Source organism: Cetorhinus maximus, chromosome 18 (genome assembly GCF_964194155.1).
Source record: "Cetorhinus maximus chromosome 18, sCetMax3.hap1.1, whole genome shotgun sequence".
Classification (NCBI taxonomy): Eukaryota; Metazoa; Chordata; class Chondrichthyes; order Lamniformes; family Cetorhinidae; genus Cetorhinus; species Cetorhinus maximus.
Window position 1 is genome coordinate 3,647,633 of NC_135896.1, and position 25,088 is coordinate 3,672,720.

A 25,088-nucleotide genomic window follows, 5' to 3' on the forward strand; every position below is an offset into this window, starting at 1 on the left:
CCATTAACCAATTCCAGTTTCTCTAATCTTTCTACAAGATGGAATAATTTTATTCTTCATCTGTAGAGCATGAGGCTCCTAGTGCATGGAATGTTGACAGCATGTTTGAAGCAGGCAGGAGCAAATGTGGGTCAATTTTCAGTGAAGCGGAGATGGAAAGGAGTCGTCTGATTGTATCTCAACACGTTTGGGGTGGAATGCTTATAACCTTGTGTTCTTCTCCCTAATGCCCAGACTTGGATCATGAAGGACTTTGAAAAGGCAGATAGATGGAGGCTTCAGTTTACTGTCTCATCTGAAAGACAGCACACTGTGCAGCATTCCCTCTAATTCCCACAATTTATATTAAAACATAAGTTTGGTTTCAGCTTTCCACTGCTGAGTTGCAAATGCCCAACATTATAGTAATCAAAAGTTCTTCACAACCATTGAGGCACTGCTAAAGTTATGTAGGAAATACAGCAGCCAATTTGCTCACTGCAATGTCCCACAAATTGGTTGATGTCATTGCTGTGATGTAGGAAATGATGCACCAATAAAAAAAAAGGAATTCATTGGCTGTAAAGTTCCTTGGGAAGACCTGAGGTGGCTAAAGGTGAAGCAGCAGCTTCCAATTTTGACAGTGTCTCTTTTTTTAAAATTAATTCTTGGGAGATGGGTGTTGCTGGCAAGGCTGACATCTGTTGACCATCTCTATTTGTCATGGGAATTGAAGTGCTGCAGTCCGCATGGCGAATGGTGATACAACAAACTGATTTCCTAGGACACTTCAGAGAAGATTTAGCCATGCTGATATGGGACTGGAGTCTCATTTAGACCCAATCTGGATAAGGAACAGCCGGTTTTCCCCTCTGAAGGACATTGGTGAACCATGTGGGGATTTATGACAGTTATGGTCTCTTTTCTTAATTTCCATATTTATTTGAATTCAAATTCTCAAACTCTTTTTGATGGAGTTTGAACTGATCCTGTGGACTGTGTGAAGGCTCCTCCCAATTAACGTCACTCCAGAACCTTGTGGGCCTTTAACAGGGGACCATCACCCTGTGACAAAAGCAAAATGCTATGGATGCTGGAAATACTCAGGGCAGGCAGGCAGCATCTGTGGAGAATGAAACTGAGTTAATGTTTCAGGCTGGTGACTAACTATCAACCACAACCAGACTGGATCCTGGAAGGACTTTGAAAAGGCAGATAGATGAGGCTTCAGTTTAATGTCTCACCTGAAGGACAGCTCACTGAGTGCAGCATTCTCTCAATACTGTACTGGGAGAGTCAGCCTGGAGTGGGACTTGAGTCATGACCTTTTGTGACTTTATCTCAGTTTGTCAGCACTGTGCCACAGTTGATAACTAATGTTAAATCAATAATGTTACTGCAGTAGTTTGAAGCTGCTTTGAGTCTTGATTTTTCTCCTTATGCAAAGCAATTAATCTTATTTCATCCCTGTTTTTTCAGCTGTCTATATGGATGGCAAGGACACTTCTGTGATGAGTGCATCCCATACCCAGGCTGCGTCCACGGGACTTGCATGGAGCCGTGGCAGTGCAACTGTGAAACCAACTGGGGGGGCCTGCTCTGCAACAAAGGTATGTGTGTCCCAGGCACCTTGGGCAGATGTAGTGTGGAGAGGGAGTTTGTTTTATGCACTGATTACATTGGTAAATGTGCCCATCAGAACATGTTGCAGCACCCTTCTCCTGCACCACCCCCACTCCCACCTCCCCCAAATCTCTGAAGTGCACCTTTGTACATCATGAAAGAATAGCTGGTGTGTGTGTTTAAGCAGACATGTACTGAAAAGTGTGGTGTTTAAAAACATTCTGGGGCACTATCTACAGTGGTGACGCCTGAAACTAGGGTTCATAAATATAAGGTAGTCACTGATAAATTCAATAAGGGATTCAGGAGAAACTTCTTTACCCAGAGTGTGGAACTCACTAACAGAGGAGAGGTTGAAGTAAATGGCATGGATGCATTTACGGAGAAGCTGGATAAAGACATGAGGGGAGAAAGGAATAGAAGGTTATGCTGAATTCGAATGCGAGAAGGCTCATGTGCAGTATAAACAATGCGTGGACCAGTTAGGCTGAATGGCCTGTTTCTGTACATTATTGGCACCAATATTCTATAGAGAACTTGAATTAATCCGGTGCAAGGTATTTTCAGTGTGTCACTTCGTGGTGTTCTTACCTCTAGTGAACAGGAGTTCTTACCGCTCCAGTGTTTCTCTCCAGCGTTCTGCAGGGACATTTCCAGATACAAGTCCAGTTTGATGAGTGGAATCTGTATTTTTGAGTTAGTGAAAGTTTGATCCACCCACCACTACACCTCACTGAAATTCTAATGCTGATCTTTTTCCTGTCTTTAAAAAGATGCTGATGGTGTACACTATGTGGGACTGACCAAGACGCAGTACCATGGGGCCCTTCTTGCTTGCTTCATGCGTCCCTCAAGCCTTTTTTGTCAGAGGTCTATCTGGCTCCTTGGATTTGGCAACATTTAACTCCAGCTACTGTCTCTGGGTAGTCTGCCCCACACACTTCCCATCCCTCTACACAAATGTCACTTTTCTGTGTTCAAACCTGCAGTTTGTGATTTTGTTGAACAGAGGTCATCTGTTTGTACCTAGCAGAATCTTGATAACTTTTGATCATCTACATATTAAGCAACTATTAGTGGGGTTGATCTTCCAGTGTGATATGCTCACTGCTGTAATAATGACTCCAACCTTTTAAGAACGAGGTTTAGCTTGTCAAAGGGCAGTTTAAACTATTTAACATCCATGTGAAGATTGAATTATGTGCCTGACTGGTCAGTGATTGATGAGCCCATGTTGCCCTGGATAAATAGCAAGTCGCCACTTGTTCACAGACTCGGTTGGATATCTGGTATCTCAATGTGTGCATGTGGCTTCTGAGTTCGACCCTTTAATTCAAAACAATTCCTTTTATTCCTGAAGACTTGAATTACTGTGGGACGCACCATCCCTGTATCAATGGTGGGACCTGTATGAACACCGAGCCTGACGAATACCAGTGTGTCTGTCCTGAAGGGTATTCCGGCAAGACCTGTCACATTGGTAAGTATGCCGTAGCTGTGGAGCCATCTCTGCTCCCACGTACAGTGAAGCTCTTAGTTTTGCTAGTGTGATTTATCAAGGGGGGCACTTCTATTGGCTCTGTTGCCCTGCAGCTGTTCTTTGTGTGTGTGAACAAGGTAGTATGATGTTGACAGGCTAATTGACAGCTTTTTGTTGGGGGTGGGGGGGGGTGTGAAATGGGGGGTGGAGGGGGAATGGGGTGGGGGGGGGTGGTGGTGGTGGTGGTGTTGCAGGGGATGAGAGAGAAATACTTTGCAGGCAAGTCTGATCCTGTTGTCTCCACACACGTTATCCAGCAAAGACAATGTGAGTAGGATGTCTGCTTGATTTTAATTTTTCTCCTGCTTCCCTCTTGCCTCACCCTCTCCTCTCTTTCCCTCCCCCCGTCAGATTGGGGGATGCTTGGGGAAACTGAAGCACACCCAGCGCAACCATAATAAGCACAAAAACAAAGCACCTTTAGCATATATAATATATATATATATATGTATGTAGAGAGCAAAATTTGACACTGAGCCACATGAGATATTGGGCAGATGGCCAAAAACTTAGTCAAAGAAAGAGATGTTTTAAGGAGCAACTTAAGGGAGAAGTATAGGGAGGGAATTCCAAAGCTTTAGGGCTTAGGAATCTGAAGGCCAATGGTGAAGCAGTATAAAATTGGGGATGCTCAAGAGGTTGGAATTGGAGGAGTGCAGAGATCTTGATAAGTTAGAGGACTGGAGGAGGTTACAGAGAAGGGGTGGGGCATTTACCCATTGAGCCTATAGGAGAGGATACTCAAATTGAGGATTATTGCTAGAAGAATCAAAGGGAAAATTTAAAGAAAATCTTTTCACGCAAGAGTTAATAGAACATGGAATACGTTAGCACAAAGGGTTGTTGGATTGGCATTGTGACATTTAAAGGGGTAAGTATTTGGAAAGGAAAATCTAGAACAATAAAGACAACGAAATTGGCACTGTGAACCAATGGCCTCCATCTTTACTGTAATTTCCATCTTAAATGTGCAGACTCATATTCAGACCGTGCATTGTCTCGCCCATAATTTAGTCTTGGACCCAGATTTCCAGTGTTGTAACGGTGCCTAAAATAATGTGAGTTCTTGGTTTTAAACCATTTACTGAGTTTGCAGAATCAATCAGAATTTGGGAAAATGACCTCTATTACTCCTGGGTTTGACAAGACTTGGGTGGGGGAGGGTTCTTTATCCATGTTTGAGTTTCATTCTAACTATTTCTCTGGCCTTTCATCTGTTTTTATAGCTGAGCATGCTTGTGTATCCAACCCGTGTGCAAATGGAGGAACCTGCTATGAGGTCACAACCGGATTTGAGTGTCACTGCCCTTCAGGTTGGAATGGGACAACCTGTGCAATTGGTAGGTCACTACTACAAACTTCTACTTAAATAGTGACTTTGTACTAAAATGTTCCACGGAGCTTTGCAGGAGCATTAGAGCAAAATTTGACACTGAGCTACATGTGATCTTCAGGCAGATGACCAGAAAACTTGGTCAAAGAGGTAGATTTTTAGGAACATCTTAAAGGAGGACAGAGGTTTAGGGAGAGAATTCCAGAGCTTAGGGCCTTGACAGCTGAAGTCATGGCTGCTAATGGTGGAACGATTAAGATAAAGGATGTTCAAGGCCAGAATTTGAATCTGGAATAGCTGTAGCTGTAATAAATAAGTAGAGTAAGTATTGGTAAGTCTTTGGAGGTCGGAAAGTTCAAAATGAGCTTATGCAGCCACTAGCATCAATCTGCATTTCCCTATAATTTCTCTGTGGATTTTCCCCAGTACACAGCAATGAGAAGAGTTCAGGCTATCTGTTATCCATCCATTATTCACAAAGTGAAAACAGCGACTCTGTAATCATCCCCTTTGGAGAGAAGCTGCTCATCTGTATCCTTGTCTAAAGCTTGTGTTTGTGAGAGGACTGAGGAGCACAACACTGAAGAGGGGGAAATCATCTGAGAGATTTCTCACAATTGGAGAGTGTCAGTGACCTCATTGGGGAATTTACACATAATGCTGAGCCTGCTAGTGAATGGGCCTTCCTCTTAACATCACCAAATGGTCACCAACTTCAGAGCTCATTGGACAGCACTAACAGGTCAACTGATCACGGATACTGGGGCCGCTAACTCTCGATAACACTCATCGGACAGCAGCAGGAAATTACAACCACCCAGCAGCTGCACTGGATACGGAGGAGGATTAGGAATCTCCAAGCAAGCGAAGTTGAACACAAACTTTCCACTTTTTATAGTCTGCTGCTTTGTGTTGAAGACGTGTAGTTACAGCATAAGTGTGGGTAAATGAGGGTAGAGGTCAGAGGGCCGAGGACGAATTGGTCCCAGGATGACGTGCATTTCTACTTACTTCATTTAAAGAAGTTTAATCAGAGCTTCGAGGCTCACCTTGTCCCTTTGGCTGTTGTTGTGACTTAAAGGTGGTACCTTTGGGCCTGAGATTAATGATTCATCGCAGATAATTAACCTGCCTTAATGTGATTCCCTCAATCAAGCTGTCAGTATTTGTCATCTGTCTGAGAGAAACACAGTTAAAGTTTCAAGTCCATATGACTCTTCAGAACTCTGAAGAAGAGTCATATGGACTCGAAACGTTAACTCTGTTTCTCTCTCCAAAGAAGCTGCCAGACCTGTGTTTTTTCAGCATTTTCTGTTTTCATTTGTTATCTGTCCCTTTACCCTACAGGACAGTGCTTACACTCACAGGAAAATGGTGAATCGAGGGTATGCAGATTCTGGCCAGTGATGGGTGGAGGAAGCACTTGGTGGGGAATGGAGGGGGAAGGAAATCAGAAAATTAGGTTATGCATCTTGTTTTGGAGTTTCTTTTTGGAAGCTTTATATTGTGGCAAGAATGGGTGAATTCTTGCAGTTACACCTCTTGGGAGTTGCACATGTTGGGAGGTTTGTGCTGCCCAGAAGTTTCCTGTCAAAGCATTGGCATCCATCCATCACATGGGCATCAAGTTTTGGGTGATGTCTGTGATGGCTTTAGCCAAAATGCCCAATGGTAAGCTTCCATCTTTTTCATTGAGAAAGAGGGCGTGCACCAATCTGGCCAACCGAGTTTGCCCTCTGAATGACTTTTGGAAGATTCCTTTTTTGCAAGATTCAAGACAACCCAACGTGGTGAGACAAGATAGAGAAAATTGCATTGGAAAGCAGGCAGGTTTAACTGCATCCCTTCTATTGTTAAATGACATACCCATTATAGAACTGCCATTCTGCAAAGAAATAAAAAGAAAATACACCATTGCCTGCAAGTTCCCCACCAAGGCACACCATCCTGACTTGGAAATATATCATGGTTCCTGGGTCAAAAACCCAGAACAACTACTAACAGCACTGCGGGTGGACCTATACCACAAGGGTTTCAGTGGTTCAAGAAGGCGGCTCACCACCACCTTCCCAAAGGCAATAAAGGACGGGCAATAAATGCTGACCCTGCGAGCAATGCTCACGCCCTGTGAATGAACAAATTGTTAGAAAAAAATAACTTGTATAGCTCTTTATTGGATTGCTTAAACGTCCCAAAGCACTTTACATACGGTTCATTAACAGTGGACTGTTAACTAGGCACATATAGCATCCAATTTTCACACCACAAAATCCAAAAAATGGAGATTCAATTTGTTTCCAGTGATGATGGCTAAAGGAGAAATGTTGGCCTGGACACTGGGATGGAGCCCTCGCTGTTTTCTCTTCAAATAATACCATGGAGATGAAGGATGACAAGACCTCAGTTTAGCATCTCAGTTTAGCCAGGAGTTGCTCTGAGCTGTCAGACAGAATGCATTTAGTCCCCTGGAGCTGACTGAAATCTACAGTCTACTGATGGAACTGGAGCTGCAAAACTGGCACCTGTGGGTGACTCGGAGTAATGAACTGAAGGTATCATGAAACACGTTATCCAATCCTTATATACAGGGCTGATGTGTGTCATTTTTCCTGAATGCTCATGCTAAGTCCCTCCAAGTGATCATTTCTGTTCGTTTTAGTGATGGGTTGTATGTAGTGTAGAGGTTGAACAGAATTCAAAGATTTGAGGAAATCTGTACCAAGTTGTATAACCTAATGTTTTTGTAATAGTCTTTGAGCAGTAATTATTTAAGTTTCTACATTACTGATTTGGGCGCTCTCTCTCTGTCTGTCTCTAGATATAAATGAATGTGCGTCCAGCCCTTGTGCACATGGTGGGACTTGTATTGATCGTGTTAATGGATTTGAGTGCATCTGTCCACAACAGTGGATTGGGAAGACTTGCCAGCTGGGTAAGGAGCTGCACATGGGCTTCTGCTCATAAATAAACGGGTTGCAGATAAATCTGCCAGCAAGGCCCTTGTCTACAGATAGTATTCTTCAACAGGCAGATTAAATGGTGTTGCGGTACAAGCCAGCCATAATCTAATTGAATGGGAAGACAAGTTTGAGGGGCTGAATGGCCTGCTGATGCGTAGGATCTTGCTACACAATGATTCCAGCTCTTGGAAGCAGTCTAGGGGTGTGTGTGGGGTTGGGTTCCTGGAGCTGTGGTGGCTTGGCTTGAATAGGGTTGGCGTTGCTTCAGTCTGGTGCCTTGTTTGGTGGTGGTGCTGAATTTCTTTCCTGAAGCCTTAAATTCACTAACTTCTGTTTCCTGTTTTTTAAATTGTGGTGATTGCTGTATTGGGAAACAAAATATATGATCTGCTGTGGTGGCCGGGAAAATGCATTAATATCATGAGAAGGCACCTGACCCTGTAATAAATTTGAAGTGTTTTCCTTGGGTGGGAATCTGACGGATATCATTGCAGGAGAAACCTTTGCTCCTACATTAGCTCATCTAGGCCTAATCACGTCTTCTGGTGATTTTTATTATGAAGACTATTCGGGATTCTTTTTGCAATTGGCAACCATTCTCCTCCCATCACCACCTCACCCCTTTCCCCAGTATCTCCCAGTGGATAAATGCTGAAGGTTGCAGGTTGGATGCTCCTGGCTAGAACTATGTCATTCAGGAGTAATGTCAGGATGCACTTTCTCCACACTGGGTGGCAGAAATCTCTCCCTTTAGAATACGTTGAGGCTGGGAGTTTTTTTTTTGTTGGTAAGGATATTAAGGGCTATGGAACCAGGTAGGTAGATGGGGTTAAGCTACAGACCTCCCCAATCTAACTGAACGGAGTAACAGGCTGAATGGTCTTGTCCTGCTCCTTTGTTCTAAAGATGGCCAGGTCCGAGTAAAGATCTGTGAAACCTTACAATCCTATGCTCAGCGCTACGATCACTGAGGCCTTAAGAGCTCACTGTCATGGGGGCGCAAAGTTGCTGGAGATGCTGAGCTCCTACTCTCTGCTCTGTCCATAGGTGTGAGCTCAATGTGTGGGTCCTACTGCTGAGGAAAAATCTTCACATGGTTCAGCAAACTTGACAGGAACTGAGTCAAAATATATTCAGCCCAGCTCAAGTTCCAGTGATGATCTCTGCTGATCATTTTAAATGATGTGACTAGATGAAGTGGGTTTTTGGTGATTAAATGTTTGGGTCTTTCTGCAGCTAATCTGCTTGCTTGCTTAAGCTGCGGTTGCTGACTGTCCCTTTCTCTCTTTATCTCTCTCTCTCTCCCCCCTTTCTCTCTATGTCCTTTCACAGATGCTAATGAATGTGAGATGGAGCCTTGCGTTAATGCTTATTCTTGCAGAAACTTGATTGGTGGATATTACTGTGACTGCCTCCTGGAATGGTCTGGACAGAACTGTGACATCCGTCAGTATTCACTTTATATTTGTGTATAGTTTTGATGTGTTGCGTTAACAATTGACTAGTGTTTTTCGTTGAGCAAAGATGATACTGAGAGTCAGCACAGGTTCACCTCCACCCCCATCTGCCTCCACTGCTGGGTCACTGAGTAACTGGGAGTGGTACAGATCATCAAGGCCCTTGATTATCCTCATGATATGGTGCCCACTGGCATTTAGCACTTATTCCTAATTTCCCTTGAAGATGACAATGAGCCGTCGCCTTGAATTTCTGCATTCCATGGTACTCCTACAGTGCTTTTAAGTCGGGAGTTCCAAGATTTTGACCCAACGTTATGTGCAAGTCAGGATGGCTGAATGACTTGCACATCTATCCTGGCCATACCAGGTGGTGAAGATAGCAGTTTTAGGTAGTGTCAGTCCTTGTTTGCTGTGTAGCTGTTGGGGAGGCTGCACAGTTTAGGGACCAGGAGAGAAATTGGCTGGAAATTCTGCTCCTGATCACTGCTCCCTGACCAGTTGCTGGAAAGTGAGGGTGCTGAAAGAAAGGATTGGGCTTGGGTGTGACAGCCTCCACTACCAATAACCTGCCGATACACAATGCCTATCCTCGCACATGTAGAGAACCTGTATGGATGTTGAGCACCTGGGAGGCTGCCAGGATTCCTTCATGTACATCGGCGCTCATCAGAGGGGGATTTGTCTCTGGGTTATAGCAGCAGGAAGAGTGTAGTGAAAGCTCCTCGTGCTGTGAAACAAGCCCCTCCCTTCACTGAGGGAATGCAACTGCAGATGAGTTGCAGATAACCCTAGGCCTGCACAACGAATTTGTACTTTTGTCAGTGCTGCTGTTCAATTTTCATATTTAGGCAGATTGGGAAATGAATAGGGCAAGCTCAAACAGTAAATCAGATTACAGGCCCTTAAGATATGCCTTGTGTAATTATGGACTTGTCACCTCTTCAGATATCGTTGGCTGCCACGGACAGTGCCAGAATGGAGCAACATGCAAGGTATGAAAAGGATTTTTAAAATAGAATTACATAGAGCTGTCTTGGTACTGCACCATCTATGTCAGTGTTTATGCTAGATACAAGCCTCCTCCCACCTTAATTCATCTCTGCCATCAGCGGATCCTTCAAGGCAAATAAATTCACTGCTAGCCTTTGAGTTAGACCTCCCCTTTCAGTATCCACATGTTAGTACAGTAACTGTCATGTGAAGAGTAATATGGTGGTGTTGTGGTATTGTCACTACACTAGTAACCCAGAGATCCAGGCTAATGCTCTGGGGACATAGGTTCAAATCCCACCATGCAGCTGGAATTTAAATTCAGTTAATAAATCTGGAATATAAAGCAGTCTCAGTAATGGTCACCATGAAAATATCATTGATTGGCATAAAAACCCATCTGGTTCACTAATGCCCTCTCTCTCTCTCTTTCTCTCTCTCTCTCTCTCTCTCTCTCTCTTTCCCCCCCCCCCCCCTCCCCCCCCCAACCTCCTTCAGGGAAGGAAATCTGCTGGCCTACATGTGACTCCAGACCCACAGCAACGTGGTTAACTCTTTAACTGCCCTCTGAAATGGCCGAGCAAGCCACTCAGCTCAAGGGCACTTAGGGATGGGCAACAAATTTTGGCCCTGCCAGCGATGTCCACATCCCAATAAAGAATAAAGAAAGAAAAATAATTTGAAAATTAAACTCTCGCCTCCTGATAAGTGCCTGCGTCTGTCTTAAGATGTCTTAAATTTTGCTGCAAGTTTAAATGTATCTGACCTTTTCTTCAGGGGTAATTGTGTGTTTTATGTAGTGCCGGGTTCTCCCAATTCCCTACAAAGGTGATGCAATCTTTGGGATCTCCCTCACTGTGTCTGAGAAAAAGCTGGAGGTTCCCAAAGGGGTGCTGTCTGTACACAAAAACATGCAAGGACGTCAACAAATAGCGAATTCTTCAGACGCTACTTTCTCTGTAGTGCCTGGTGACTCTGACGCCAAAGGGAGAAAAAAAAATCCTGGGCCCCAATGGGGTTCTTTCCCAATTTTGGGTTAGTCTTTTTATTCTGATTTTCTCCCCATCTCAGTCGTGCCCCGAGTGTGTCTCTGTTTTGCTGTCCGTGTCTGTCATTTCTCTCGCCTTTTTCCCAGGGTGCTTCTCGCCAACACCTCTCCCACACACCCCGCCCCGCCACCCCCTTCATTGCATCTCGAAGGTGTTAAATAACTGCAAGTAATTAGAAAAGAGAGACCTCTGAAATTTCTCCCACGTGTAGTTGTCCCTTCAACCTCCTGCTTCCCTCGAGACTGACTTGTATTTGTATAGCGCCTTCATCAGGAGTGTTATGAGATTTTTAAAAATGACACGGAACCACATGAGATAAAGACAGGTGATGTAAATTTGGTCAGAGGGGTAGATTTTAACAAGGGCTTTAAAGGAGGAGAGAGAGATGGAGAGAGAATCTCGGAATCACAGAATTCAGAGGGAAGAATTTCCAGAATCACAGCAACCAAAGGCTTTGTGGCAATAGTGGGCCTATGGTGAGCAGAGGCACTGAAGAGTTTTAATGCTGTCTCTGACCTCGTTACATTTTAACATTTCAGCGCAACGGTGTTCAAGGATACCAGTGCATCTGCCCACGTGGAGTTGTTGGCAGAAATTGTGAATACAACATGAATGAATGTGCAAGCAGACCTTGTTTGAACGGAGGGCAGTGTCAGGACCTGCTTGGTGGGTTCCACTGTCGCTGCGTACGGGGATATTCAGGAACCTTCTGCGAGGTGAGCCCCATGTGTTTATGATGCCGGGTGTATACTGTGCGTTTGTGCTTGTCTCTGTTTTCCAATGATTTAACTTAAAATTGCCGCCCAAGTTTTGAACCTGCTCAACCATGTTGTGTCGTCATAACCTGCCCTTGTGCCGTGCTCCCCATTTTGTTCGATCCGAGCTTGGTACAGGGTTAGGTGGTTTCGTTGGGGTGGGGTGAAATGGAAGGGACACTGCAGCTGGCCTCAGTATGATCCATACCTTCAAGAGCTTAAATAAATTGGCCAGGGTTTCCTATGCTTGGAGCTATTCAATAATTACTCTCCTGTCAGATCCAACCTCTAGTTGGAAAGTGCAGGTGTATGGTCATTGGCTGAGGACGTGACCTAGAGTGGAAAGTATGTGTGTCACCGTCTAGAGTGTCACCTTCAGGACTGGAGGGGAGAAAATTGGCAATTTAAAGAATGTCAGTTGATTCCCACCTGCCAGAAACCTGGTCCTGGAGTCAGTTGTAAGCAAGATGTTGGATTCCTGCCTCCAGAGAGTCTTGTCATTTCAGCAATGGGAAATATCATGAAGACAGTATTCTGTGCAGTGCTTGGGCAGTGACCATAGTGAGCACAGTGGAGATTTTACACCCTATGACTTGATTCTTTAAATGGTGCAGCTCAAATATGTGAATATTTGTCTTTTGGTGTTCGTTTTTTTATATATATAAGGCCCCTCCATCCAACCATTCCCTCCCTGATAGTAATACTGGTGCAGCTATATGCAAATCACTTATCTCCAATCTACAGATACAAGAGCACTTCTCTATCTGTGTGATTATCACAGTGAGTTTATCAGACTAATGGTGATTGTAAACAGAAACTGAAATCTCCTGCCATTTGTTCAGCCTTGATAAGTGGGTGTGAGAGGCAGGGTGGTGTCTAAAAGTTGCTCTAAGTGTGCTGGAAGCTTTATTAAATATTGGGGTGTATCAGATCACTAGTGAGAGCTGCTGCCATTATGTCCTATCTGGTGATTACAGGAAATTCATACCACCCTTCCTGGACCCTTAAAAGTGCCAGCCTTTGATTTGCCATTCCAGACAGGGAAAAGAATGTGACACTGATTTGTGAGACCTGAGAGTCAACTCTTAGTTGGTTATTTTCAATTGTTTTAACGCCCAAGTTTTTTTTGCTCATGGTCTGCAACTCCATAAACAAGTAGTCGCTTTGTTTTAGAATCCATGGCCAGAATTTTCCCCTTGGCGTGCGGGGGCGGGTCCTGCACGCCCGTGCGGGGGCGTCGGGCGAGTGTCCCGATGTCACCTCGAGCCATCGGGATATTTGGGAAGGCAGGTGCTATAAGTTCGGATGCGCCATCGATTAACGGGCCGGTTAAGGCCCTTGAGGCAGCAATTGATCTCGATTTTTGCGGGGCCCGTGCGATCTTCAGGATGTCACACGGGCGCAACGGGCAGGCGGGTAGGAGACATTTGTACAAACCTCATCCCCGGGCGGGATAAGAGGGGTGAGCGGGGTCGCGAATGTGATGTTTGAGGTATTTAAGTGTGAAAGTAACTTTTACTTGCCTGAGTAAGCAGGAAGACTTCAAAACTCATACCAGCTGCTGGGGCAGGAGTAAAAGCCTTGGTCAGGACTTTATAGTAGAGATCATTTCTGGAGCCTGCAGCTTTCAGGAAGCCTTCCCTTAGCCTGGAGGCGGCACCTCTGAGGAGGAAGAGGAGGCCAGGAGTCCACATTCAACCTCCAGGGGAGCCACATTTGTGAGGAAAGATGCAGGGCCAACAGGAAGTGCAAGGCAGAAGGGGCTGCAGAAGACACCACTATCCTGCTGCCAAGGTTTACAGGCAGCGAAGCAGCTACCTCAATATGCTTGTGGTCCAGTGCCGAAGGATGCTCCGTGTGTTGAGAGAGACAGTGACCTCCAACTGTCAGATTATAGGTTTTGAGATCTCTGCAAACTGTGGGTGGGCACCCCATGCCAGTGGCTCTAAACGTCACAGTTGCCCTCAACTTCTATGCCTCCGGCTCTTTCCAGGCTTCGGTGGATGATCACTGCGGAGTTTCCCAATCAACTGTCGACACTTGTGTCAAGCAGGTGACAGACGCTCTATTCAGGCGTGCATTGACTCTCATCCACTACCGTTGGGACTAGGCAAGCCAGACATAATGAGCCAGAGGCTTCGCGGCCATTGCTGGCTTCCCCCGCGTCCAGGGTGCTATAGACTGTACACATGTGGCCATCAAGGTGCCAGCAGGTGAGCCCGGTGCCTTCGTCAACAGGAAGGGCTTCCACTCCATGAACGTGCAGATAGTGTGTGATCACAAGCTGCACATTCTGCAAGTCTGTGCAAGGTACCCAGGCAGCTCCCATGACGCTTACATACTCTCACTCCCAGGTGCAGAGGCTCTTCAGTGCTCCAGTCCGGCTGGATGGATGGCTGCTGGGTGACGAGGGCTATCCCCTCAAAAGGTGGCTCATGACACCTCTCCGCCATCCAAGAACAGAAGCTGAGTAGCGGTACAATAGGAGCCATAACTCTGCAAGGGCCATGGTGGAGAGAACCAATTGTCTTCTCAAGATGCGCTTCCGATGCCTGGACCACTCGGGGTGCACTTACGGGGGCTACATCTAGGTGCTATCCCCTTGCTGGCACTGGCATCTGAGACAGCCTGCTCACTCTGTTGTCCTGTTGGCCTCTGACCTTGGCAGACGCCCTCTGGCCCGCAGAGCATTTGATGGCCCCCGCCTGGGAGGGAGCGGCCAGTTCTACAGCTGGCATCTCCCCAGTCACCACAGCCTCGTTGGATCCCATGGTCACTGGCAGAGGGGCGGAGGAGCTGCTGCCTTCATCTGGAGCACCCTGAGAGAAGCCCGCAGAGACGACAGGCAGTGAGGTCGCTTTGGATCTCCATGCTCACCATAGTTGGATGGGTACCGAGCTGGGATACTTGGTACCCAAGCCAACTCCCACCCTGGCACTGACCAGCTGTGGCCAATGCCGCTGTGAGGGCTTGCAGGTCCGAGTGCGACCCCAGGAGGACCTGATTGTTCTCCTAGAGGTGCCTCTCCACGAGAGTCATCACTCTCTCCATGGAGGAAACATGGCGCTCAGCCATGAGGCTCATTGCATCGGTGATGCTCCGTGTGGACTCCTCCTGCGTGGGCACCATGCCACGCATAGCCTCATGTATCTGCCAGATCGTCCCTCATACCCTGCTGCACTTCCAGCATTTGCTGCCTCACGGATGACTCCAGAGGCCCATCATCAGCCACCGATCGAGCATGTGCCTGGACCCTTGCAGTCCTCCGACTGCCGCGCCCTGGGCACTCTGTCTCTGCCCGCACCTCAAGTGAGTGTGAAGTGCCCTCAGCGCCCTGCCCCAGGACACTAGCCGAAGATCTAATTCCCACCGAGGTGCTAGCATCTGCGCTGTTGCCTGCCTGGCTGAGATGATGTGACGCTGGTGAGTGCATTTGCTCGGGGGCTTCAGGGCTAAGAGGTGGGCCCTCTGACCCCTCCTCCCGGACCTGTTCCCGTGATGCTGAAAGGAAGAAAAAGGACATTTGATTAGTTACAGTGCAGACAATGTCAATGTGCATGCTGCTCCCCCAGATCATTATGTGCTCATCCTTCCAAAATCAAGAGTAAACCCATGTTGCTAACTTCAATCACTGAGCATTCAGCAGTGCCCTGGCTTCTGTGACACACATGGTGACCTGAGTGCTCACCAAACATACCTCCCCGTGGCACCTCAGCCTCACCACCAGCGGTGGACCTGGGGGCATGGCGCCGCTCAAGGTTCATGGCCTGCTGCTCAAAAGCCATTAGGATGGCCAACTGGGCCTGCCCTCTGCCAGTCCGCATTCATCCCGACGCATTGTGCGCAGTCTTTTCCTGAAAAGGAGAGAGGAGCATTGATCAGTCCAGCCTGCACCTGAATTCCCATCGCATCCCTGCCACCCCAGCCAGAGTGGGACATTGCAGGAGTCCAGTTCTTCTTCACCCCACAACTGCCGCATACACACCCAAACAAGCCAGGGCTGACCACACCGCCCTCCCCTTCACATTGCCCAAATGCTGCCTCTTTCACATGTGGCACCATTTTGCTAAGCAAGAGCCACAAAGCACGTGGAACGCAAACACCAGAAGATGCATTTGTGCCCTGCCAACTGGAAGCTCCCCTCCCAGCATGTTAGCACCCTGGCTTTGACATGCTTTGCAGTTCCAGCAGTTCTGCCTAAGTTCAGACCCTTGACTTTCACCCCCATTCTATACTCTGGGCATCAGTGTCACACATGCTGCGGGTGCAGAACACATCCTAGCTCAACCCTCTCAGGGTGAACTGGGCATGGGCAATCTCTGCTGTCACACCCAGCGAGGGGTACATGCCGTGAGGGAGTCAATGACGTTACTGTGCTTGGCGGGGGTGTGGGGGGCTGGGGGTGCGGTTTGGGGAAAGGGTGACGGCTGCATTGTGACTTGAGGCAACTTGATGCTCACCCTTCCTGAGCGCAGGAGATCATTGAACCTTTTGTAGTACGGGAGCCATGTGCACTGCACCACATCGTGTGAGCTCTCACTCTCAGCCATCTCCTCCCACGCGTGTTTGGTCAGGTGGGGGGAGCCTCCGCCTCCCATCCCTCGGAAGAAGGACCTCCCACCGCGTTGCCACCTCCTCCAGGAGAGCAGCTAGGCACTCGTCTGAAAAACGAGGAGCACACCACCCCGATGGCCTACCCTCCAGCCTGGCCTGCCCCGCCCCGCCCCGATGGCCTACCCTCCGGCCTGGCCCGCCCCGCTGGCCTACTCTCCGGCCTGGCCTGCCCCGCCCCACCCCGATGGCCTACCCTCCGGCCTGGCCTGCCCCGCCCCGCCCCGCTGGCCTACCCTCCGGCCTGGCCTGCCCCGCCCCGCCCCGCTGGCCCACCCCGCCCCGCCCCGATGGCCTACCCTCCGGCCTGGCCTGCCCCGCCCCGCCCCGCTGGCCCGCCCCGCTGGCCCACCCTCCGGCCTGGCCTGCCCCGCCCCGCTGGCCCACCCCGCCCCGCCCCAATGGCCTACCCTCCGGCCTGGCCTGCCCCGCCCCGCCCCGCTGGCCTACCCTCCGGCCTGGCCTGCCCCGCCCCACCCCGCTGGCCCACCCCGCCCCGCCCCGCTGGCCCACCCTCCGGCCTGGCCTGCCCCGCCCCGATGGCCTACCCTCCGGCCTGCCCCCCCCCGCCCCGCCCCGATGGCCTACCCACCGGATTTGCATCACCAACATTGCCCCTCTGCTGAGCCCTTCTCCCAGCCATTGTGAGCAGCCTTTCCAAGGCTGCCAGGCCTTCATTTATACAGACCGCCGGGGGTCGCCATTGGACCCAGCAGTCTGAGCACACCCGCCCACTCCTGCTATGCACAGGAGTCGTGAACTACGCTGGGTGGACCTTAATTGGCCCACCTACGTAAAATGGCGGCATGGACCTGATCGCGGGCGGTGATTGGGCCCACGCCCGCTCCCGCACGACATGGGGATAATTCTCCCCCATCTTTCCTTGGGCTATTTTTGTGAGTTTCAGCGAGTTTAATAGTTTTACAGTTCTTAGTGAAATGGCTTTGGTTTTTGAGAGTAACAATGTGACTAAAGATGTTTCTGAGCTTTTGACCTGATGAGTGGGTCTACCGCACTTGTCAATTTTAACCCATTTAGTCCCACCTTTTAGGGACGATGCCGATTTCAATGTCAAGAAAAGGGTGTAAAGTGTTAATCCCTGAATGAGAAGCTTTGGTTATGAGGAGAAATGGGAGGCACTTTTCATTTGACTAAAGGTGAAAGGAGAAATGGAACTCAAAATGAAGAGGGCTTTTGAGGTAAATCTAGAGAGAAAAGCTGTTTTCCTGGTTGGTGAGTCTGTAACTAGAGAGGATAAATTTAAGATAATCAGCAAGAGAAGTGAGGGTGCGGTTGGGAGTAAATTTATCCTGCACTTGATTATTCAGAGATGGAGTGCCTGACAGAAACAGTGGATGCAGCAGAATTACAATGGCTTTTCAAAGGGAAGCAGATATATATCTGGAAAAGAAAAATGTATAAGAATACAGGGAAAGGGGGTGGAAGTAAATGGGAAAACTCCGATGACACAAGCACGATGAGCCAAATGATAGATTTTGTATTTAAAATTCTATGGCCCTATGACCAACCACAGCACATTATATAGAATTTATAGCATAGAAACAGAACATTCAGCCTATGAACTTATGCTCCAAGGTGCCTCCTCCCATCTTATTTTATCCAACCCGATCAGTATATCTTTCCATTCCTTTCTCCCTTATGCACTACTTAATTTCCCCTTAAGTGCATCTATGCTATTCATCTTGACCACTCCCTGTGCTAGTGAGTTCTACATTCGCACCATTCTCTGGTTAAGGAAGTATTTCCTGAATTGTATTTAATTGTGACTATTTTATATTTATGACCCCTAGTTTTAGCTTCTCCTACAAGTGGAAACATCCCTACGTCTACCTTATCAAATATTTACTTTATTGGATGTTGTGGCTATGTCAGCAGAGCTGCAGCCTTTGACATTGACTGAAAAGCTCCAAGTGACCTCCGTGTAATATCTTGCTCCCGTGATGGTTACAGTGTGAGTGATTGAGCAGGACAGCAGGTGTCTGATTCGGGAGCTCAGTTCACTTGTAGAAAGGTGGTTTAAATATGATGTAGTGCTGCTGCATGTAGATCGGTTTGAGGCATCTCTCAGTGGGCCTGAGCATAATTTAAAAAGCTCATTTGGCTTGACTCCATCAGCATTGTACGTAAATGGCCTGTCTGAAGATGCTTAAAGGCAGATCAATGTCAGTTCTTTCTGTGTATGTCTGTAAGGCAGGTCCTGGCTGCCTCCTTGCAGCATAATGGGAATTAGGAGTTGGAGCAAGGCAGGGGTGATTGACCTCCACTTTCTCCTTTATACCTCTGAATTATGTCCTTTTGAATTGATTGCAGCTGTGCAAGACTGCCACTTCCTACCCCCATGCCACTCTCCCCCACTCCCCCAAAGCTCAGTTACCCCATGCATTGGGGATTGGGCAGGGAGCCTGATGGCAATGCCACTTGTGCTATTTTTACCAGCAGGAGGTTTGGCAACCGGAACACATCGACTTTAAGATAATTGCCCAAAGAACCAAGGTGGAGATGAGGAGGAATGTCTCCATGTGGCAACTTGATGCAAACTGGAATGCAGTGCCTGAAAAGGTGGTTGAAGGAGATTCGACCTTAACTTTCAGAAGAGAAAGGGGATAAATAATTGGCTGAGTGACAGGAAACAGAGTAGAGGTTAATGGGTGTTTTTTGGGCTGGAGGAAGGTTTGTGGTGAAATTCCCCAGGGGTCAGTGATGAGACCCTTGCTTTCCCTGATTATAGATAAATGACCTAGACCTTGGTGTACAGGGCACAATTTCAAAGTTTGCAGATGATACGAAACTTGGAAGTGTTGTGAGCTGTGTGAAGGATAGTGTAGAACTTCAAAGGTGGTGGCATGGGTGGACAGGTGGCAGGTGAGTTTCCATGCAGAGAAATGTGAAGTGATTCATTTTAGCAGGAAGAGCATGGAGAAACAATATAAAATAAAGGATATAATTCTAAAGGGGTTGCAGGAGCAGAGGAACCTGGGCGTATATATGCATAAGTCACTGAAGGTGGCAGGACAGGTTGAGCATGCAGTTAATGAAACATACAGTATCCTAGGCTTTATTAATAGGGGCATAGAGTACAAGAGAAGGAGGTTATGTTAAACTTGTATAAGACACTAGTTCAGCCTCAGCTGGAGTATTGCATCTGGTTCAGGGCACCGCACTTTAGGAAGGATATGAAGGCATGAGAGACAGTGCAGAAAAGATTCACAAGAATGGTCCCAGGGATGAGGAACTTCAGTTATGAAGATAGATTGGAGAAATAGGACTGTTTTCCTTGAGGCTGAGAGGAGATTTGATAGAGGTGTTCAAAATCATGAGGGGCCTGGACAGAGTAGATAGGGAGAAACTGTTCCCACTCGTGAAAGGATTGAGAACTAGAGGACACAAATTTCAAGTAATTGGTGAAAGATAACGAGATAAATCTTTTTCATGCAGTGAGTGGTTAAGGTCTGGAATACACTGCCTGAGAGTGTGGTGGACACAGGGTCAATTGAATCACTCAAAAGGGAATTAGACTGTTATCTGAAAAGGAAGAATGTGCAGGGTTACGGGGAGAAGTCGGGGGAGTGGCACTAAAGGAATAGCTCATTTGGAGAGCTGGTACAGACATGATAGGCCAGATTGCTGCCTCCTGCACTGAAACAATTCTGTGATTCTGCAAAATACTAAAATGGTGGGGGGGATAATTACACGGCTATGGTGCAAAAACAGGGGCTAATTGAATAGTTCTTTGAAAGAGCCAGAACAGGGAATGAAAGGCTGAATGGTTGTCTCCTGTGCTATATTATCCTATGCCTGCTGCCAACAGGATGATGCCACCCCAGATATTTTTCCTATCTACATTGTTTTGTGATGTGAAGATGGGCCAATTTGTTTAATCAAAAACGGTTTATTGATATGACCAGTTTTGAGTGCCTTAAGTATGCCAATTAGTCTTGCTGTGGTGAATCATCTTATGTGATTATTCCACTTATCAGTAAGGCTTTCAAGGGTTTTGCTTTCTTTATATAAACTCATCTCCAACAGCTGGTGGGAATTAATCTACTCAATCAGTACTCCGGTGGGATTAGAATGCAAATTTCTTGCATCCAACTCGTGGCTCACCACCTTGCCCACTGTGCCTCCAAACTATTTAATGAATTCTGTTTTTAACAGTTCTTGCTGTTTTTTTTAAGGGGTGGGGTCTGATTGAATGCTGTAATCATGTGCTTTCTGTTCTTTGTATATTCCATATCTAATGTCCGATTCTTGTTTTGAGAGTTGAGGTAGGCGGGGCGGAGTTAGGCTATTGGTGCTGGACTGAAGGAAAGTTGGGGGGAAATCAGGAAACAGTTTTTACAACATGTAGATTGTAGGAGGGACTGAGGAAATGAGGTCCGTAGTTTGTATTGGGAATAAGCTACAGAATGGTGCGACAAGTCTTGATTTCAGGGCTGTGAGGAGTTGTGCTTTGTAGGACAGTCTGTTTTGATTTTAAGGTAAGAGGATTTCAGAAGGACATCGACTATAGTCTCAACAAAGTTAATGGATTGAAAACAGGTTTGGATCAATTCATGGGATGGAGGGGATGTTGAAATGAAGATATGTTAGTGCGTTCTTCTGCATCATGCCATAGCTCTGCTGAATCTTAATGATGCACTCTGCTTCCTCCATCACAGAGAAAAGTCAATTACTGCGATCCCAATCCATGTCAGAATAAAGCCAAATGCTATGTTCTTGGTGAAGATTACTACTGTGCATGCCCCGAGGACTATGAAGGGAAGAACTGCTCACTTCTGAAGGACCACTGTAAATCTGCTCCTTGCCGAGGTAGCTATCACCCGCTGTGTTAATCCTGTGTAGATACATTTGTCAGCTGTGGCTCATTTGGTAAAATTCTTGCTTCAGTCATAAGGTCTTGGGTTTGAGCCCCACTCCAGAGACTTGAATACAAGATCCAGCTGATATTCCAGTGCAGTACTGAGGAAGAGCCACACTGTCATAATTACTTTCTTTCAAGTGAGGCTCCATCTGCCCCCTCAGGTGGACGTAAAAGATCCCATAGCACGAGTTTGAAGAGCAAGGGAGTTCTCCATGCTTTCCTAGGCTAGTAATTATCCCTTAATCAGCATCACAAGAACAAGTCATTTTCATATTATTGTTGTGGGAACTTGCTGTGTGCAAATTGGCTGCTGAGTTTCCTGCATTACAAGTGATGACACTTTAGAAGTATTTTACTGGTTGTGAAGTACTTTGGGATGTCCAGAGATTGTGAAAAATGCTATAGAAATGGTTTGTCTCCATTTTGACATCTGATGAGAGAGAATTGAATGCAGGGGCACTGAGAAAGTGAAGACCTGCAAACTCCACGTGGCTCTCCCTCTATTGTCCCCACTCACCTGACCATTGGGACCCCAGTATCTCAATGCTTCTGACTTTGCTCTTGAGGCCTCAAAAAAAAGACTTGGTTGAGTTACAGAGGTATTGACTGTCACCTCCTTTTATTAAATAGCATGCTAGTGCAGTGGGGTGACCCTCTCATACTCCACAGTGCTTCATCAATGATAAAGGGCCTCTAGTTGCTAATACATCCGCTCATGACAGACCCGGATGCTTTAAAATGCTTTCTGTGCCAAAGTGACTTTGGAAATGCTGCTGGCAAGGGAAGATGAGCAATTAAATAGCCTGCCGACCATTCCACAATGACATATTTTGTTTATCATGAGGCATCAAATGAGGGTTGCTACATTTGTTGGCAGGTTTGGAAGTGAGCTAATCCTAGCCTTGGTGTGAGCTTTCAATCCCATATGAAACGCCATACTAGCCAGGTTCTGAAGAAGCTTTTCTGCCAAGTGTGAGCACCTGCCTCCATCAACTGAGCTCTTCAATGTGAAGGAGAACCCATCCTCATGCTTCATGTAGGATGGTAGATTTGAGTGTTTGGCTGCCTACAGCACAGAAGCCTGACTCCACACTTGCCCTCGATAGAGAACAGGTCTCCATGTTGCATGGAGGCTAGGAACTGGCAAATGACTGCAAAAGAGCAAAACTGTGAATAATTGAGATAACTCTGTTAAGGAAGCAACATGTACAGGGAGATGATTAGTGCCTGCAATATTCAGGAGCACAATCTTTGGTCCTGAAAAGTGTCATTACAACAACAACAACCTTCATGTTTATATCGCACTATTAGTGTAGTCCCAAGGCCCTTCAAAAGAGTGTAATCGGACAAAAAATAGCCTTGACCCTGAACCTGTCAAGACGTTGGTCAGTGGTGGGTTTTAAGGAGGGACTTACAAGGAGAGGGAAGTAAAAAAGCAGAGAGGTTTGGAGTGAGAATTCCAGAGCTTGGTAGTTGAATGTGCACCCACCAGTGGTGTAACGAGTCAAGCCTGGGATTCACAAGAGTCCAGAGTTGGAAGAGCGCAGATATCTTTGAGGATTGTCAGGCTGGTGAAGATTGCAGAGAAAGGGAGGGGTGAGGCCATGGAGGGATTTGAAAATCGAGGTGCTGCAAGACTGGTAGCCAATGTAGGTTATTGAGCACAAGGGTGATGGGTGAAAGGGACTCGGTGTGAGTTGGGATGCATGCATGGCGAAGAAATAGCGGATGTCCAGAGAAACTTTTATTATCTATTCGTACATGGGATGTGGGCGTCGCTGGCTAGCCCAGCATTTATTGCTTTTCCCTAATTGTCCTTGAGAAGATTATGATGAGCTGCCGCCTTAACCGGTGCAGTCCAGATTGTGTAGATACACCCACAGTGCTTTTAGGGAGAGTTCCAGGATTTTGACCAAGCAACAGTGAAGGAATGGCAATATATTTCCAAGTCAGGGTGGGGTGTGACTTGGAGGGGAACTTGCATGTGGTGATGTTCCCATCCGTCTGCTGCCCTTGTCCTTCTAGGTAGTAGAGCCCACAGGTTTGGAAGGTGCTGTTGGAGGAGCCTTGGTGAGTTGGCGCAGTGCAGCTTGTAGATGGTACACACACTGCTGTCTGTGTGGCAGTGGTGGAGGGAGTGAATGGGGAGTTACTCACCGTAGAATTCCCAGCCTCTCTCCTCCTGTAGCCACCAGCCATCACGTGCCATGAACAAAATGTGCAAGTACAGACTCGAATCCTCATGTGTCCCAGCATTTAATCTGCAGGGTCAGCATGCACACTGCCATGCGGTAAATAATCTGGTGTTGGTGTTGACTGACGTTTGTCCCTCCATTATTCACTTGCCCTCTCTTTGAAATGTGGTATTGAGTGACCTTCTATATGTCAGGACTTTGTGTAAATCAGGCACTTGTACCCTGGAAGCCTGCTAGTTTATCACCTGTTAACTAATGCCATCTGAAGATGCTCAGCCCTAGTCAATTAATCAAAACAAGGATGTTATTACCCCAAGGGGGTACAGGGGAAACCAACGGGCAGGAGTCTGAGTATTAGCACTCTAAATTGAGGAAATTAGCTTGTGTTTGGAAAAGGGATTTCCATTTGACCTAGTTGAAGTTGCAGAGAAAATTGACTAAATTGATTCAAGGAAATTGTCGGCTGCAGTTAATGCTTCAATGTACAAGGGAGCATTAGGCAAATTTTAGGGAGTTAGGAGTAAGAAGGGAAGTCGGAAAGAACTTGTACACCTAAAGGGAAATAGATTTAGGGAGTAAGTTACCAGGGGAGGGTATTGAAATAGTGTAAATCTGACAAAGGGCAATTGCATGCGATTGAGGGATGTGGGGGAAAGGTGGGTGAAGCGGCATGTTTAAGAGATGTGGCATGTTTGAGAGATGCAGCAAGAATTGGGGAGGACTTGGATGGAGATAGAGGCCTTTAAAAATGAATGTGTTGGCCCGGGTGGAATTTGTCTGATGGTAAAATTCCTTGTGTCCTCTTTGCAGTGATTGACAGCTGTACTGTGGCAATCTCCAGCAACACCAGTCAGGGTGGTGTCCGCTTTATATCATCCAATGTCTGTGGCCCTCGTGGCAAGTGCATCAGCCAGCCTGCTGGGAATTTCACCTGTGCCTGTGATCGAGGGTTCACTGGCATGTACTGCCATGAAAGTAAGTGAAGACCCTGCTAGTTTTGCTAGATATTATTTGTTTGTATTTTGTATTGTGGCGGGGTTTGGAAGCTTCATGGCACTGTTGTCCCATGTTGTCAACTTGGTCTCCAGGCTGCTCACCAGCTGCAAGGACCCTCTTGTCTACCTTGTGAAAGTTCTGAAGTAGATCAGCATGGTGGTATGTCTGTGCTTACCTCTGAGTCAGAAGGTCATGGGTTCAAGTCCCACTCCAGAGACTTGAGCCCATAATCCAGGCTGACATTCCCTGTAGTGCGGGGTGAATGCAGCATTATTGGAGGTGCTGTTTTTCAGCTGAGACGTTAAACCAAGTATCTTGTCCCTCCTCAGAGCTGGATGTAAAAGATTCCACACCCCCTATTTTGAGGAAGAGCAGGGCAATTCTAGCTGTTACGAGTTAGTTGACGTTTCCCAGTTTGGTTTCTGCTGTAACTTCCGATATTTTTTTCTCTAGATATCAATGACTGCACATTGAATCGATGTAAAAACGGAGGCACTTGTATCGATGGGATAGATTCCTTCCGCTGTATTTGCCCTGATGGATGGGAAGGAGAGCTGTGTGAAATTGGTGAGTAATGGATGCTCGAGTTCGTGTGCACGATTCCCTTGTGTATGCAGCTCATTGTTATCTCTATGCATGTGTGCATTTCCCTAGTATGTATGTCTCTCTATTAAATAAAGATGCTGTACTTCTGTTACTGTCTCACCCTCCATGC

The 25,088-nt window shown here is 46.9% G+C and overlaps 1 protein-coding gene across 1 annotated transcript in view; it reads left to right on the forward strand.

Moving 5' to 3' along the window:
- jag2b (jagged canonical Notch ligand 2b) overlaps nt 1-25,088 on the forward strand; it is a 114,120-nt gene that overhangs the window by 59,641 nt on the left and 29,391 nt on the right. Inside the window, exons 4-13 of the mRNA XM_078561985.1 lie at nt 1,459-1,589; nt 2,963-3,082; nt 4,369-4,482; nt 7,294-7,407; nt 8,768-8,881; nt 9,841-9,887; nt 11,474-11,650; nt 20,980-21,130; nt 24,188-24,352; nt 24,827-24,940. Of these exons, the coding sequence (XP_078418111.1) occupies nt 1,459-1,589; nt 2,963-3,082; nt 4,369-4,482; nt 7,294-7,407; nt 8,768-8,881; nt 9,841-9,887; nt 11,474-11,650; nt 20,980-21,130; nt 24,188-24,352; nt 24,827-24,940 (1,247 nt within the window). The remainder of the gene's footprint in view (nt 1-1,458; nt 1,590-2,962; nt 3,083-4,368; nt 4,483-7,293; nt 7,408-8,767; nt 8,882-9,840; nt 9,888-11,473; nt 11,651-20,979; nt 21,131-24,187; nt 24,353-24,826; nt 24,941-25,088) is intronic.